Here is a 17246-nt window from a genome sequence, read left to right on the forward strand (position 1 = left end):
ATAAAAGAAAAATAAAAACGTAAACATTATTTTACACTTTTTAACCTGGTATAGGTCGTCAGCTATCTATTGTCATCGGCTGTGCGACGCCTATTAAGGCTGTAATCTGATCGTATTGCGACTACCTTGTATATTTTAAAACCACGATTCCGGCTGCCCAAATAGTGCGAAGTATCGAGTGCCATCCTGAAATGACACTGACATGTTATTAAGCACAAGGGCCATATTTGACGATATACGTTATGCAACATTTATGCAAAGCTAACGGATAAATTAAATGTATATGGATACAGGATTCATCTTTCTAACAGTCGCTTTTCGTTACCTGCAAACTAGAGCAGTAATTCAGTTCAATTTAGTGGTAGAATAATGCACTTGCTGCACCAATTTCTACTTCAATGCATAAGGCAATATAAATTAGGATTCAAAAGTTGCTGCTGCATTTCTAACAAATTCCAAATACTATTCAATAACACAAGTAGTAAACATCAATAACATTCGGATCAGGTCTAGCAACCTGTTACGTTAGTTACATTAATCGTAATGGCTCATTTCTAGATGGCTATGACGTTTCCGATGTTCGTTTGTTTCCGAAATTTTTTTTATTTATGTTATTTATGGTAACAGGTGTTGTTTATTAATAAGTATCATGTAACAGTCAATAACACATAGAAACGATTTGAACTTTTAGGCGATTTTCGCATAAAAACGCAGCTTTATCTTATCAATTTATTTGAAAATTTTACAGTGAATCATCATCGTGCTACAAAACGTTTTCGGGGCCTTAAAAATGATAATTAGGTGTTCAAGACGCAATTAGAATAGGACTGTTAATTTGATTTGTTCTGAGAGGTAGCACATATTATGAGCGTTAAAATGTATGCGTTAATATAGAATGCCCTCCAAATTAAATTGCACTCATAAAGTAATAAAAGGTAAATCTTTTTAGGTTTGTTTGTAGTATAAAATATCAACTATACCGATTTCTGAACATATAAGAAGCGTATCTAACTGTCATGGCAAATACGTAGTATGTGAAATTATACAGTGTTTCACATACGGTATGAGTTTACATACTATGTATGTTGGATAGGACTCAGTCATTTTTTCGAGATTCTAATCTTCCGCGAATACTCTAAGCCCTAAATGAGACAGCTTTGCCCCCGGGTAAGCCAAATTTGCACTTCGCCCAAAATTTAGGCTGGGAGTCAGACATTCGATATTTTGCACACTAGTAACTGGAAGTAAGGTATATACGTCAATCCATTAGCCGGCATTAATTGTATAGAATTGCCTGAATGTATTTTTTCCTGTTTATAATGAGGTGTACTCATCAGTCAAAGGTTTGGGTAAAAGATCCTTCTTTCTCGTGATTAATTCTAAACATCCACCCGCTTCAACAAGTACAATGCGAAGTGGACGATACACACCATTCAGACCTGCGAGAAGTCAAAGAATAGATTCCTTCGTACTATTGGAAAAAACGACAAAATACTGCTCCATTAATAAAATCAAGTAAAATGTATCCATATTTTTTATCCTTAAAATAAAGGTTCAAAGATAACAAAGAAACTATCAGAATTAAATCAATCCGGCAATCTGGTCTATGCACAAACCCATCTAGATAAGAGTACAGCCGAAACGAAGGAACTATGACAACTGTCACAGTCATCTTAGAGTTACTGTAAGCACCGTAGGATATTTGTAAAAGGTTTCTATCGTATCCATTTTCTTGGTAAATTATTTTCCATAGCGTATAGTTTTGTTTTCATTGTGGTTGTTGTTTACGTTTTAACGCCTCCATCTCTCTGAATTATTAATCCAGGTTGTCGTAATTCTGAAACATTCTATTTATATGTGATGCCATCCAAGCGGTTCTTCATATCATTAGCTAGATACTGACTGCTAGCAGGCAATTCGTAGATCCAAACCAATTGTGGAATGGTGAAAAGCACGATTTCGTTGAACGAGTTTGGGGTGAGGATGCCTTTGTCTCTCTTGCAGGGAAGTTACTGTTCAGAGGGGGAATTTGGTTTCAGAGAGGAGCTCGTGGTTCGTAGTTCGTAGAATGATAAATTTTGGCATCTCTGAAAGAGATTTCGGATGAAAAGTGTCGACAAGATCACACTAACCCTGGCCTCTTCTCGCTTCAAAAGGAATAAGCGTTGATTCAATCGTTTCATTATTTATTTTTACTCTAAGGTATCTCTCATTCCTCTTACAGTGGAAAAAGATTGGTTGCGAATAAAACAGATGAAAATAACATTTCTCTTCTCGTCGATCACCTTTGTGTAAGTTTTTCATGTTTTTAAATAAATGAAGTACAACTTAATAGCGCGGAAGCTGCTATCAGTAACAGTAACATGGATTTAAAGTGTTCCTACACACAGCATTATTACTTATTGCAACAATAGCAGCTCTAAGAAGTTTGAATTCTTGCTAAAAAATAATTGTAATATTAATAGGATATTCTTTAAAGTCGCCAAAGGAGGTAAAACTCGTTCACTTCCAAATTCTACTGAGCAGAGTTTAAGATATATTTAAAAGAACTGCAAAACGAGTTTTGGACAAATCAGTTTTGTTAACAAGCCATAGACAAACTATTAAATTGTGTTAAGAATTGAGGACATAACTACGAAGGTGGGTGTTTCCTGGTGCTGCCGAAGATACCTGTCTTATACCTCAGCTACAAAAGAAATAGAAGCAGCCTCAGCTAGAAAAGTGTTAAAAATCGCTTTGCGTTGTGAATCGATTTATAAAAATATTTTGAAATCTTCAATTTCTCACTTGTCTTGATTCTTTATCGCTCTTCTAACCTTTAGAGATACTTTTTGAGCGGATACAAAATTGAAAGTGTTTCTACATACAGTTATAACTTGTACAGTAAATGCGATTATTGTACAAAACGTGAACTGTGTTTCGTAAATCATTTGTGTTGACAAAAGAATCATAACTTAATCCGCCGTGAAATAATGAACGAAAATATTTTTGGAATACACTTTTTTTTTCAGGTAAAGTATATGTGAGATACGGAGCGCGGTTCATTGCGTTCAAAGATCATTCTGAACCATTCATCGACTGGTTCGGTTCGAAGTGTAGCAAAAACAGAGCAATAAATATCCGCAAAAAACCGTTTACACGATTGGGGCAGAAAATAGAGAATGAATGAATAGGATTTTCTAAATCGCGATTGAAATAGTTTGAGCTCATCATAAGAGTACGTAAACAATTTCCTCCCACTGGCTACAAAATCAGCTACAGCCCATAGCTCAAAAGGTGGACACAAGTAGCTTTTTTGTTTCTCGTTAGGTCTATTACCTATCGTGCCGTGCACACGCGTCTCAAGGCCTCCACGGCAATACTGAAAGGTGTCTCAGCAGTACTCCTTGGTTTACAGCGTAGCTTCAGAAAGTTCGTGGTATGGTAAACGTATCCTCTAAATATAGCATTTCATAAAGTGAGATGACAATGGTAATCTTTTTATCATTTCAAAGTCTCCTGAAGGCGTACTTGAAACCTGCGTTGTGAGTTTTGCATCCGATATTACCTCTAGGTTAGGCTTAAGACGAAAACATTACATGTTGATATGCAACACAGGACAGAAGTCTCTACATTACTATTAAAGTAACGGAAGGGAAAGCGTAGAAAATTAAGCAAAAAAAAATTAAGTGAATGCCTTCAAACTGTCAAGACTTTTTCAAATTGTCGAGAAACTTTTATACTATCCTGCCCATTCAATATTCCTCTTCCCATATACAAACGACGTTTTCAAGGGTTTTGAAAGATTGTCTGTGGCAAACTAATCCCGTTATGACAACTTTGTAAAAGTCTATTTCCGGGGCACTGCCAAATCGTTTTAGACTTCATGTCTAATATCGAGTTGGTTAAGGCTAAAACAACTTGAATACTTCGTAGGTTTACGCTTTTGATTCTATCCTTCCTGCATGATATTGCATAATCAAACAGTGCGTAAACTTAGAAATATAGGTTGTTTTAAAATAAAAGCTGGACAATGTTAGTTATGCACAATATCCGACCTTTTCGCTTACACGAATTAGTGTCGCAAAATATTTGTATTTGAAAATGTGAAATTAACAGAAGAGCTGCCTTGTGTTAGGTCGTTTGGGACAGTTTCAGAATTAACGCCTATGCGTTGATTATACGTTTCATTGTTGACCACTACACAGGCTCCTAAGTGTCTCACGATATAGTTCAATCAAAGTAATCTATATATGAAAAAATAGCTACATCATCACTATAGGATTTTGCCTGCACGTTATATGATACTATTAAGTGATAGGAGTTTCACGAAGAGTTACGCGATCACCAAAATCACTTTACTGTACTTAGAAAGATTTCCAGTACTTAGGAAGTCATATCAGTTTACGTAATTGAAACTTCCAACAGAAGTTGACATATAATTATCAGACATTTGAAGCTTTAAGATATTTTGTTTTCGAATGCTTATCAAAGTCTGGATGTTTCAGATTTATTCATTTACGAAATGTAATAGTTTATTTTGAAATAAAATGAGGATAAACATTTTAGATAGAAAACGCAAGTTGAAAGGACCCGTATTTGGATTTTAAGATGATTGTTTGTATACAATCATCCAAATTTAAGTAATTTTTGCTCGGCTATGGCTCTGAGTTATTTATTAGCCATTCTTCATTACATATTGTCATATTCACCACACAGAGATTTTAGGCTACCTAATAGCCGATTTTTTTGGACACGTTGGAAATATGCTTGGTCTTTATTAGCATAAAATTAACACCCTGAAAATTAAAAAAAATAGATGTAATAAATAAATTGAAGTCATCACCATAATAATTCAATAAAACAGCCAACAAAAAAGAAGTATGTAGGTCATCATCTTAAGATATTGTGCGAAGGCTCTCCTCAATTACTGTAGTTCTTAAATAGCGTTAGCTATGAGCAAGCTCCTTCCCAAACAAGCTAAGGAACTTTTGGTCGGTGAAGGTGCCCCTCACACGAAACCAGTACCTCGACTAAAAGCAAAAGTTACGCCAACAGCGCCGGATTCACAGCAGCATTGTTCTGGGAAGTAGGGATCGGCCAGTCGGCCCACAGGCGGCCACCACCGCCACTAGGCCCAGTTGAATGTACACGGGCGAGGCAAACCTTAAACTCGTCAATAGTGAATTTGCCGGAGATGAATAGCTAACAGAGCGAATGGCTGGCTAAGTCAGTGACTCAGTAGGTTGGCGACCTATATTAGAAGCGGCCCGGCTAACTGCACCCGAAGAGGCCACTTTAAACACCAACGATTTTACATTTCTCTTTCTTCTCAATATCTAGGACGTTTCAATAATGCAAGGTCAATCCTTTAAGGGGTAACTGAGCTCAATGAACTAAGCATTTGTTTTAATAAAATAATGGGGCCCACATGCATAGTTTTATCAGTAGTCGCAATAATTTATGAAAATATGATTCACTATGTGATACGCTAAATATTCTGACATACGTTATTGTACAGCAACTGTAGCTTACATGAAGGAAAAAATTAGTTCTCATAAACGAAAGTCTTTTTTTTTGCAATATTTGCTGTCAGTTGGTTGAAAATCCTATACGTAAAAAATTAGATAATAAAAAAATTATCAAGCTTCATTTTTAGCCTAAAATTAAGCCAATAGAAACCACTAACCATCCAACAAACACATTTGGTACCGACGGAAAAGAGTAATATATGTTTTGGAGAATACCGGTTATTTTGAGCCGACAAAGGGATTAAATTAACAAAAAAGATTCGAAATAAAATGAAGAAAATTTGAACGCAGTTCCGCGGACGAAACTCTTCAGTTTCCCTATAATAAAGAAAGCTCGCTAGGCTAGGCGACCCTAATAATCTAGCGATGAGCACTTTCGTGCAAATAGAATGATTCCCAAATTTCGCGTTCAAATAACTAAAACCCTATACTCTAAATTCTATTGCAAGAGCACTAACCCGAATACATGTGTTATACTTTTTTCGTCTATATTAAACATGTGGTATGGTTAATAACCGCTAGGTAGATTATCACTATATACCTCTAGCTAAAAAATTGACTGCTTTTTATATTCTACCAAAACCCTCGGTTGTGTCGAAGAACGATATGTTATGGTATACCAGAACTGAAGCTTGTTTTAGTGTTTCGATGCTTTGGCCAAATCAAATAAGAGCAATAATTTTAGTTTTACACAAATATTTCTAGGGCGTCAACTAAATGAAAGATGTTTAATTAACTTTATTTTACAAGTTAAAAATTAATCCTTATAACTTCATTTATTAGTTTTGTTACTTCTGTTAGATTGTTCGAAGCTGATTAGCTAGTCAACAGTTCTAAACAACTTTAAAGCTAACCGATGGCAGGCAAAATCTAATTAATACTTAAGGCAGGTGTGGTTCTTTGCGACTCTAAGTTGATTAAGTGCCATCAGAGAATGGGTTTACAGGCAACGATATAGTTTAGTCTCGAAAAACAAGGCTTTTCGTTTAGCTTGTACCTCCGAGGTGAGCGTATTTGTGAAATTTTAAAGATTTGCAAGAATACTGAGAAAATACGCTTTTAGCAAAAAAAAACAGTGCACTCTTCTTGTGCACTCTTCTCTCTTTGTGCACTCATCTTAAGAATAGAAATTGAAAGTTCGATGACTACGAAGGAGACAACTACACTTCAGGATTTCACATGAAGGAGCGAGTTACCCTGACCACGAATGCTTCTGAACGACACAGAGCGTTCACAATGTTCTTTCTCTGGCTCAATCTAAGGTTTTCCAAAGCAAATGTTATGAATCTGTAGCGAAAACGCTAAAGCAAAAGACGAAGAACAACAGATCAAGTAAACCCAAGGCAGACGAAAACACGTGTAATATAAAACGGTTCTAATTTGCCCAACAACTACCAGTGAAAAAACGCCCGGGTTGCACGCCGTCACCATGGACTAGAAGTTTGCGTGATAATAGCAACTCGTCTTCCTGTTTCAAACCCTTAGATGTAGCCGCCCTTCTGTGACCTTCGATTTCCCAATTTAATTGCACCAATAGAGAACTGCTGTTTCTTTAAAGGCCTCTTTGGCCAGTGTTTTCACCATTTTTCAATTCGAGTACTGTACTCGTTTTCGAAAAACAGAAATTTGAACACCGAGCATTGATTTTCAGTATTAAACGATACATTTGCCTCTAAACTTCTCATTCTCTGATGACATTCAATCAGCTTAAATTTGCTTAAGTTATTTATTATTATTATTATATTAAATTAAAATTAAGATCGCCATATACAGTGATAGAGGCAGCGATTTTTACGCAATCAAATACTCCCGCAAGGGATGTCTGTGATGTCAGTTTTCTCATAAATTTTAGCATCTAGTGGTTAAATAATATAGCACTACCCCGTATAAAATAAACACACCATTTATTAGGATTTCTTTTCTTTACAAAACTTGAACTTGAGACATCCTGCGTATTATGCCGACCCAGACTTCATCTGTTCACATAACTCGCTTTGTTTATGTAAGTCATATTCAAGTATGGCTTTGTGCTAAATAAAAAAGGCAGAAGTAAAAAGTTTAGATCAATTATAACATGTTGTACTTAAGCGTGGCATCTAAGCAATAGAAAATTTCAAAAGTTTAATTGACTCGACAGCTTGATATCACTTCATACTCGTAAAAGTACTAGTACATCTGTGAGTAAACTGGAGAAGCGAGAGTTCAATAAGTAAGTTTCTCGAGAAAATTCCCGCACTGCGCATATACATATGTGAGGTGTGTCGATGAAAGGACATTTTTCACTGCAGCTTTTGATTCAACGTTGAACTTCACCATTCTATAGTCCTAGATTATGGTGAATCGGGTGCGTGTGTCTGATCCATAGCTACTTGGAAAAATTTTTTGTTTACGTTTTAGGACTTTGATTGAAATATCTATGTATTTCATAATGCATTTTTTTTCTCGTTTTCATTGTTCGTTTAGCACAATGCCGCATACCCAGTATGTAAAAAGAAATGCAAGCGAAACGTGCAGATTGCCATAAGTTTGTTTCTTGCAACATAGTAGAAACTCTGTTAGCTCTACTAAAGGATAGGGATGCGCTTAGACCAGTAACAACAGCTGACAACAATTAGAGCCTAGGAGGTGCGAATTAACGCATGCAAACTAATCGTTTTCAATGTGGTTTTTGCCTGTTTCGGCTGGTTAAATACACATCCAAATAAATTATCCAAATAAAAAAAAGCGAATCGAGCAGTTTAGCTTTGGTAAGAGTTTTGGCAGACTCTAGCTTTGGTAAAAGTGTTTGTTGTAACCGAGTAAAATAGGTTTTGGTACGACTTTACTCGGTACGACAAAACTTTAGACCACACTTCTCGATCCATCCTCAATCTTTGTGGTTATAACTGTGCTCTTGCAATGCTGAAACGTGCAGAGGCTTGCCTAATGCTAAGCAAAACGCGGGTTAGTAATCGATAACAATAACTGTGAGCTGACAGTTTTTCAACCACGATTATACTTCGGTCAAAAAGTTATCTTTGGAGTGAATGCATTTTGGCAAGAGAAAGTCGTTGGTTCTTTGTCGAATTTAAATTTCAATCAAAGCTGGTCGCAAATCTCAATGGTCACATAGTCACATAGTGTCGTCACTGTATCACTGACTGGTAGCAATGTCAGCAGTAATCGATGGTTCTTGCGACACCGCTTCCTCGAGGCAGACAGATGCTCGCAGAGTTGTCCCAAAGGCAACAGCAGAAATCAACAGCAGCTCCGGTAACTCTGGCGTCTTGACGTGAGAACAGACGTCACAGAACTTCCCCGAAGACGCGTCACTGACCATCGTTTCGCGGAAGCGAAGCTGCAGCAATAAGAAGCGATCAACCGACTAGACAACCAACGAGCGTATGGCCGAACGAAAAAGCACGCTCGGCGTCCAGCCGTCGTTGGCTCAGTGGGGGAGGGGAATCTGACTGTATATCTATCTATGCATACACGTATGTAGATGGAGACCTTTCCGTAGTAGTAAACAAGGGAGGCTAGTCGGGCGGCCAGCCGCCGTGGGTTGTAGGAAGCTGGCTTTTTAAAAAATAAAAGAAGACGAAGAGCTAAAAATACGTAGAAGAACGCTTGGCCGGATCTCTTCGTTCGGGGATAAGATCGAAGCCGGCAACATATGGTGTGCCGTTTCAACCAACAGCTAGGTTTGAGAGGTTAACCCAGAATTAGCACCTCTTACATCATCCTTCGTTGTATTATATATGTAAGAATAAAAAGTTTAATTTTATTCTCAATATTCATACGCTATAGCTAACAGCAGTGCTTTTGTTTCAGCAGTTGGGCACAGATAGGCGGCGGGCTCACATATAGCAATACGCCGACTAGTGCGCTATTCATGACAGCAACCGCTATTACTGCATCATCAATAGCTATAGTAATGATCTATAGTTTTATGTTTGTCGATGTAGCTGTATTCATAATGTTTTTGTGCTTTGTGAATCTGTGGTTTCTCTAACCTTTCTTCCTAATAATAAATTATTATAATTTATTATATATACTTATAATATTGCATGCATTTTGATCTAGGAGCTACAAAAATGTCCGTAAACCGCATCGTTCAAGAAGTCTGCCATTTTGAGCCTGCCGGTCTGTAGTTTGTGAATAAGCAATAATTTCGCACAGTATCCAACAAGTGTGTACCTCAGAAAGACACAAACAGATAAGCTAAAATAAGTTTGCGCGTGTCTCAATAGTAATTTTGCTATCGTGAAACTACTACGTTGAGCTTGCCTATGTTTCCAGCATCCGCAAAAGAGATAGCGTACACTGCCATAGCCGATGCCGACACGGCCTGAATAACCAGAATGGAGCAAATCCTTGTTTTTCTTGATTACGCTCGGTCACGGATGCTTGTCGTATATACCGCATTTTCCTGTCTAGCTGACTGGCTAATTTTTGCTTCGCTAGAAGGTCGTTCTGGCTACTGAGAATGAGATATTCTTCCCGATACAGCGACCACTTGTTCAGTATCGTTCGCGGACTCGGTCTCCGATTCAGTGCTCATCTTTCCCACTGGTCTTCTTTCTTTCTTATCTTCGAAGCGATTCGAGGCTTTGAACAACCAGCAGTCGCCTTGTCTGTTCAAAGAAGTAGAGTTCCGTGGCTTCAACGTGCAATCCAGTGCCACTCTCTCCTCAAAGGCAACCAGAACGCCGGTATTTGATCGAACTCACAGCTGAATCTGCCGCCGCTGGTTGCGATGATGTTACTGCGCCTTCCTCCAAAAGCCCGACGATAGTCAGTTTCTTGTTATTTCCCTTCCTTCGTTGGCTTGCTTATACTTGTAAGTAGCTTAGTGCGGCCTATAGCCATATTTAACACTTCGAGAGGAAGTGCTTGGTGAAGTCTACCTTAAACCTTCAATGGAATTCCTATTGTGGAGATAGTCGAGCGGCGTTCTTTGCACAGAAGCAGAGACAAATTGTGAAGCAAATTTAGTAGGTAGGCAAGCTCGTTACGAAAAGGCTTTCCATACTGTCCAAGAAAGACTGCATATGCTACGGCCCTCTTAATTTATCACTGATGTGAGTGATATGTTTATTAAACTGATGTATTTGAATATTGACGAGCCCTTACAAGTTATTTTATTAAACCCGTCTAGGCTTAACATATCTATCGAAATTGATTTTTAAAAGTATGCGGTTTGCTCATATGTGTCTGGAGCGTGTTTTTGATAACGCGCTTGAAGGGTCAATATGTACATCTTGACAAAGAGCGCACTTGATCGTGGGTAGAAAGTGCTATTAATTTTAAAAGAAAAGAAAAACATATACCCTCTTCCAGCTTTTGAAATTTATGTTAGCGGAGTTGTAGTTCGACGAGCTCACAGATGTGAAACCGATTCTTCCATATTTATAATACGGGAATAACAAGTCATGCCAGGGGACTTGAAATAAATGCCTACAACGGAGTTGTTGAGCGGCTTTTGCGAGCACTGCTTGAATAGTTAAGTTAAGGAGAAGTGACTCAGGCTGACTTTTTACAAAAAGAATAGTCATCTATGCCTATCAAACCTAATTCCTTTCAGTTGGCTCTTCGCTTTTTCCTTGAATTCTCGTGGTGAATCAAAGAACCGATGCAGTAATGGTCCCTTTATCCTACCTATGGCAAAATAGCTAAGGTCTTGATCACCCAAAAGTAATGGACACAATCCTTCCGACTGTCGACTTCCGTATAGTTAGCTATAGTGCAAGTCATTGTCGTGGGAAACTCGAACAGAGATGGGTCCAGGTTGCATCGACATCCTAAACGATAGGTCGGATATTTACAAGGTACCTTTACTGCCTTCACTTTTTTCATTTCTGAACGTTTACGTGAAATTCAATTTAGCCTTCAGTTCATTAAGTTTGCTTTATCCCCTGGGAGAAGTATTGTTTACGTCTCATTTTCTGCAACGACTACCGCTTGTAACAGTGAAGGACTAGATCTAGATGTGGGCCATTAAGTGTTGCATAGATCTATGATCAATGAGGTTTGACCGAAATATGTCATAGCTGACGTAATTATAATTAATTAATCCTTAGTCAATCTTGGGCTAGCAGAAATGTTATCTTTTTATATTAGAATCTAGAGAATGTTTAGTCAATATTTTTTAAAAACAACTATATTATGCGCTAATTAGAGTCGGACAAAAATGCTAAGGTTTATTTTATACCAGAACTAAATCAACTTGTTATCTGAATCATCTATATTTTTAAGTGTACGTATTTTTTTCAACCGACATGAATTTGCCGCTTTAGTGAATTACGTTTAATTCTTTTTCATGCAAATTATTAAGCCGCAATTGGTATCGCCGTCAACCGTCAGTTAGCAGAATCGAATAGACCCGTTCAGTTCCGTTGAAATGGCGTCAAAGGCCTCGGCGATATCCAGTCGGCCAGGCAGTAGTCAGTCGTCACAGAAGCAAACAACCCGTCCGCTCTTTACAACATTCAGTCTGCTGGATAGATAGATAGTCTCATATATACATTTGCATCGACTCACACACATCAACGACCATGCGCTGACGCTAGAACTCATTAGGTACGCACACACACACAACTGATCAATTCGGCAGGCAGTCAGTTCACCCACTGTGTCCATGTATATACACAGATATACAGAATGAACTACATAACGAGGGCGTTATGTGGCCCCGTCCTTTCCCGGAGCTGCTCACGTGTTGCCCTCTCCACAGGGTTGTGTCGTCACAAACGAGGGCGCCCTCTGGCCCACAAAATGTTCGTCTGGCCAACCGCGAGCAACCAGTTCAAGCTGGCTGCAGTCGAAAGACAGCGCTGTGCTGTGCGAAACAGGATTCGCTGTTACATGCACTAGGATTACTGTGAATTACTGTGTGCTTTTATGCTCTATGGAATACGACTGTGATTGTGTCATCGGTAGGTTTCGTCTTCATGGATAGATAGATACGTAATGATAACAAGATTTCACAATGGATGCGCATTTGTTAGGTTAGACGGTAATTGTTAAGTGGACGGGTGGTCTCAAGCAGCGAAAGGTTTATGGCGATTGGTCTCCCCATAGGTGAAGGTGCCTATTGAAAGCCGACTCAAGGTTTAAGAAAAGTGGTCCGACAACACACAAGGACAAACAACTTGCCATATCTTTTTGTTGATGTGCCATGTTTTATGCTCGCTCTACGTATTACTATAATGATTGGTTATGTTAAGTAGTGGAAAGGACTACCGTTCAGTACCCACCAACGTACAAATGCGAAAGGTCGTGCAGGATTACATTATGGGAAATGTGTGGGCCGTAAATGTATGCTTTCAGTAGTATAGAATGAGCTTTGCAGTTATCCTGAATTAAGACCATGCGATAAAATTTTTAGCAGTTGGTGTTATTGGCACAAGTAACAGATGGCACTATATTCTCAGAAATGAATCTAAAGTACTGGCCAACAGGTATTAGCCGTGGCATTGGACGAATCGAGTGTGCAGCGTAGTGTCCGTCTATACTCGCACATCTTGAATGCAGATTTGTTGACCAGTTATCAATGAGTAGATATGTTTGCTATGCTTTACATACGTGTTCAGCGTGTCGGTGTGTTCTTAGCGCCCTCGTCATTTCAGAGGTTGAGTTCGTTCGTCAGTAGAACTTGATTACGTTAGATGCGGTCGTTAGATAGCGAGTGAATTTACTATCGAAAATGAACATCTCCTTTCAACTAAAAAATTTAGTTTTAATTGATTCGTAAATGAATGCGGGAATGACCTAGTAAGTGTATTACTACAGTCTGGATGATCTTCTCAAGCTTGCAAATTACAACAATAGTACGCCGCCGTTTAAATTGCGGTTTGTTCAGTAATTACCGTACTAACAGGTTCTACTCTTATTTGTAATAGTGTTGGGTGACTTCCAATTCGAAGGATAACATTTGTCCCGATATCAGTGGCCCATATCGCGAACAAAACGAATACGATCGAGCAGTAACAGCAGCTACCTTAGCGCGCGTTTTCATGAAGCATAGAAGAGTATAGTCCGGAGTAGCGCTCTTTTTATTTTTCGTTGTCTTTGCATTTTCGTCGCCGTCCTTAAAAGTATAATAGACATACGACAAAAGACAGCTAGGTATCCTCAAAATCTTCACGCTCTTAGTGGGCGTGGGCCTAGAAACTTATGAGCATACAACGAATGGTTAGCAGAAGCATAAGTAATAGTATCCATGAAGTATCTACGGTTTAGATTAAGATTTTTGAGGAATAATTCTCCTCTAAATATCTGCTTGGCGATGTGGGGCTATGTCTAACTATGGCCTTTACTTACGGACTTCTTTATATTGTAGACAAATTTAGCCTTATAAATAATTTAATTTGTAGCATCTTGTAATCCAACAGTAATAACGGCAGCAACAGTAATAATGATGGTGGTTCTTAGTAATTTCTGTAATAAATCTGTCTCGGCTTTCTCTTCATTTCTACATCTACTGTGAGGCTACAGAACCGCTTGGATTTCTAATGTGGATAACAGCAAGGCTTATAAGTCGTACTCTTGTTTTACTGTTGCTGATCTCCTTATGATCTGTAGGTAACATAAGATGCTTTTGAGATTTTGTATTTCTCTCTGTTGCCAAATATGAGTAGCTTAGTCTGTTCTAACCCTACCGTCAGTACTACAGGCATTTAATGATTCGAGAATAAGAATAGCTATAACCGTGTTCCCTTTCTTGATTATAAGTATTAGTTCTATTTCTCATCACTCCTTGCTTCTTTATTGTTGTCTGTGTTCAGAGAAATGTGTAGACAATTTAATGTATAAGCTTGTTCAGGCCTCCAAGAATATGTCACCTCATTTAGGCCCATGTAGAGACACCAAAGCGGTAACCGGTTGGCTTAGTATTCGTGTAACCACTATGATAACCACAACGCGGCATTTGTTGCAGCGTGGGTCTAACTCGACGCGTATCGTCGATCATGTGGGACATGGAAGTAATGGCATTGATCTAGTTTCTAGAATTTGGATTATTACACCCGTTTATAAATCAATCTAAATCATTCACGACATAATGCTTGGTAAAGTGTGATGATTGTGTATCGTATTGCGTAGTTGAATACAACCCCCTGCTCAATATGTGTTTTTTTCTTTTATCAGTTTTCGCTTCAGTTAAGAGCCGAATAACAGGAGCCTCGAATAGATGTTAAACGCCGCTTTCTTAAGAATCTAGGCCATCTGCAACGTTGTTGGCCTATTATGGAAGCACGTTTGAACAACTAAGCCCAAGGGTGCTGTCAAAAGAATGTCGGACATAACACACAGCATATATCTGTGAGAGGGTTATGGCTCTAGGAGGATGCAATACGAGCATTCGTCAAGGGAAGCTTTTCTTCGAAATGACTGTTGCTGCTGTTGTTGAGTCTAGCTGTCATTCAGCATACCTGTGAATGACGGTCTGCTAGAGTCCTACAGAGACCAGGTTACCTGTGTGCGCGGCGCGATGACCTTTGGCGTTAATGAATGAGTTGAAGAATTTCTCTGATAGTAATAATTTTTTTCCAATAGGGTTCTTAAAACTATAACCATAAGGTAACCAAACACGTTGTCGCAGTGACTTCTATAGGATTCCTATCGATACAACCAAGAAAGTCCCGAAAGAAAAACGCAGAGAAGTGCATTTTCGTGATCGAAACTTAAAGTATGTTAGATAATAATAATATTAATCTTTAAGTTTCAAGGAATTGAGTATGCATTCATTTTTTCTTCGAAATGATTTTTGTTATGATAAGGTAAAAACACAGGTCGGTCTCATAGTTAGTTTCTATGTTTTAACATCTTACGGCCATTTTTGAGACCAAATTTACTTTTGACTTCGCTATTCGTTGAGCAGATCTCAGAATAAGCGCAATTCTGATTATAAGAAGAGTGTCGCCCAGCCAGCCCTTCATACGCTTCTGATCATCTCAGCGTTTTCCGGGAAGAAGCCGAAGCGGCTGTGGCGATTCAACGGACGAGCAGTTAGGTTTTCTATAGAAACGTCTTATGCATATCCTAGTTTGCGAACTTGGCTTAATGATAGCCGGCAATCGGATTCTTACTCTGTTCGATTTCAAGCTATTCAGTGTCTCTTATTATTTTTATCATTGTTAATGATATCAGTAGTAAATTATCTATTTCTAATTCAAAAATATGTATTATTTTTACAGTGGCCTTTGCCTGCCTGTGGTGACCACCGTGTCATTCATCTTTCGGCTTCAAGATGTCTTTGTCCCTCGTCAGTTCATATTCTTCACCTTCGTTACATCGGAATTCGCACGGTTTCTCTCTCGGCGGTTCACTCCCGTTTGCCGGGCCACTGGTACCATTCAATCTGCCGTATAATAAACCGGCCCATAAAGTGGCCCAGCAACTGGTTAAGGGACGATGCAGAGACGGTGGTGTCCTGACCAGCGCGCAACTTCACCACAACCACCATCATCATTCTGCGACAGGCGTGGCAGCGGCTGCAAGTATCGGTTGCAACTCGACTTCTCCGCAGACAAAAGGTGGTCAGTCATCAAGTGTTGCAAGTTTTGTAGTTCCCCAAGCGACCCCAGCATCAGCGCTTACTGCTCTAAGCGCACGTGAGGAGCGTTTGGAACGCCCACACGACGAGCGGCCCCGTAAGAGACATCTGGCCATGTCGCTTGTATTCCCTGCACCGCAGTATTGTCTGCAGGAAAGCTATGATTTGCATAGGGTAGGTGATACCTTACGACTATTACGACTTTCGGGATACTATTATGAAAATCTTAGCTGGCAGGATGCCGATCTTCTGCTAAAAGGTTCCCGTGTTGGTAGTTTTCTCGTGCGCAACTCGCGGGACAATCGTTTCCTGTTCGCACTGACAGTGCAGACGGAGCGTGGGCCAACGTCAGTGCGAGTCCACTATCAGCATGGCGCGTTTCGACTAGACTGTGAACATCAAGTAGCAATTCGAATGCCAACATTCCCCTGTGTTGTGCAGCTCGTCGAATATTACATCAGCCTATCGGAATCAGAGAAAGGCAAGTGTTGTGTTTGGCTAGACGCCTCCGGTCGTCGTGATTTGCCAATTAAGATCTCGCAACCGCGCTACAATCGCGTCAATTCGTTGCAACACCTCTGTCGCGTTGCACTTAATCGTTCTCCTGCTGCAGTTACGGCCATCGCTACTACTTCGTCAAGAGAAGCAAAACAGCTGCCGCAGTCGCTCAAAGATTACCTCAAAAATTACCCGCACAAGCACTGATCATTATTATCACCGCCGTAATAGGTCAGATGAACAGCAACACCATCCTGATCCGGTGACCTCGAATGAAGGCAGACAGCCACCCCATTTACCCATATCTCATCGTAGATAGCTTAGGATCTTTCAAGAAAAGGCGGAGGGTGGCCCAGTACCTGAGCACGGGATGGTATATTAGCTCCAAAGCGGTTCCCAGTGTAGAAAGCGCCTTTGCACAAATAGAAAACTCTTTATCATTACTCTTTTCACTCTTCAGAAGATTAGCAAGAAGCAAATCAGGTAACTGTTCTTTAAAATGGTGAAAAAGTCGAGGAGCGGTTGATTAAAAACTTAGGCTTTGTCTATCGGTGGATGCGCTGGGACCAAAAGGGTTAACGACTTCCTAGTTCCGTTCTTTATTCCCATTGTGGGCTGATGACTGTCTCATCAAAACATGATAGCCATATGTATCAGATCTCTTTAACTATTTTTGCTTTTCTGATGTGGATGTCTGATATATA

The 17246-nt window shown here is 39.3% G+C and overlaps 1 protein-coding gene across 9 annotated transcripts in view; it reads left to right on the forward strand.

Annotated features, from left to right (window-relative positions):
- The window catches only part of LOC111260079 (cytokine-inducible SH2-containing protein), a 58777-nt gene extending 41717 nt beyond the window's left edge, over window positions 1-17060 (forward strand). For 6 of the 9 annotated variants that reach the window (XM_022832559.2, XM_022832557.2, XM_022832561.2 and 3 more), the window contains one exon: window positions 15686-17060. In XM_022832559.2, the coding sequence (XP_022688294.1) occupies window positions 15739-16749 (1011 nt within the window). In that variant the 5' untranslated portion in view covers window positions 15686-15738 and the 3' untranslated portion in view covers window positions 16750-17060. The other 3 variants (XM_086968135.1, XM_022832556.2, XM_022832562.2) reach the window with 3 other exon arrangements.
- Window positions 17061-17246: the final 186 nt, after the last annotated feature.

Source organism: Varroa jacobsoni, unplaced genomic scaffold (assembly GCF_002532875.2).
Source record: "Varroa jacobsoni isolate VJ856 unplaced genomic scaffold, vjacob_1.0 scaffold_397, whole genome shotgun sequence".
Taxonomy (NCBI): domain Eukaryota; kingdom Metazoa; phylum Arthropoda; class Arachnida; order Mesostigmata; family Varroidae; genus Varroa; species Varroa jacobsoni.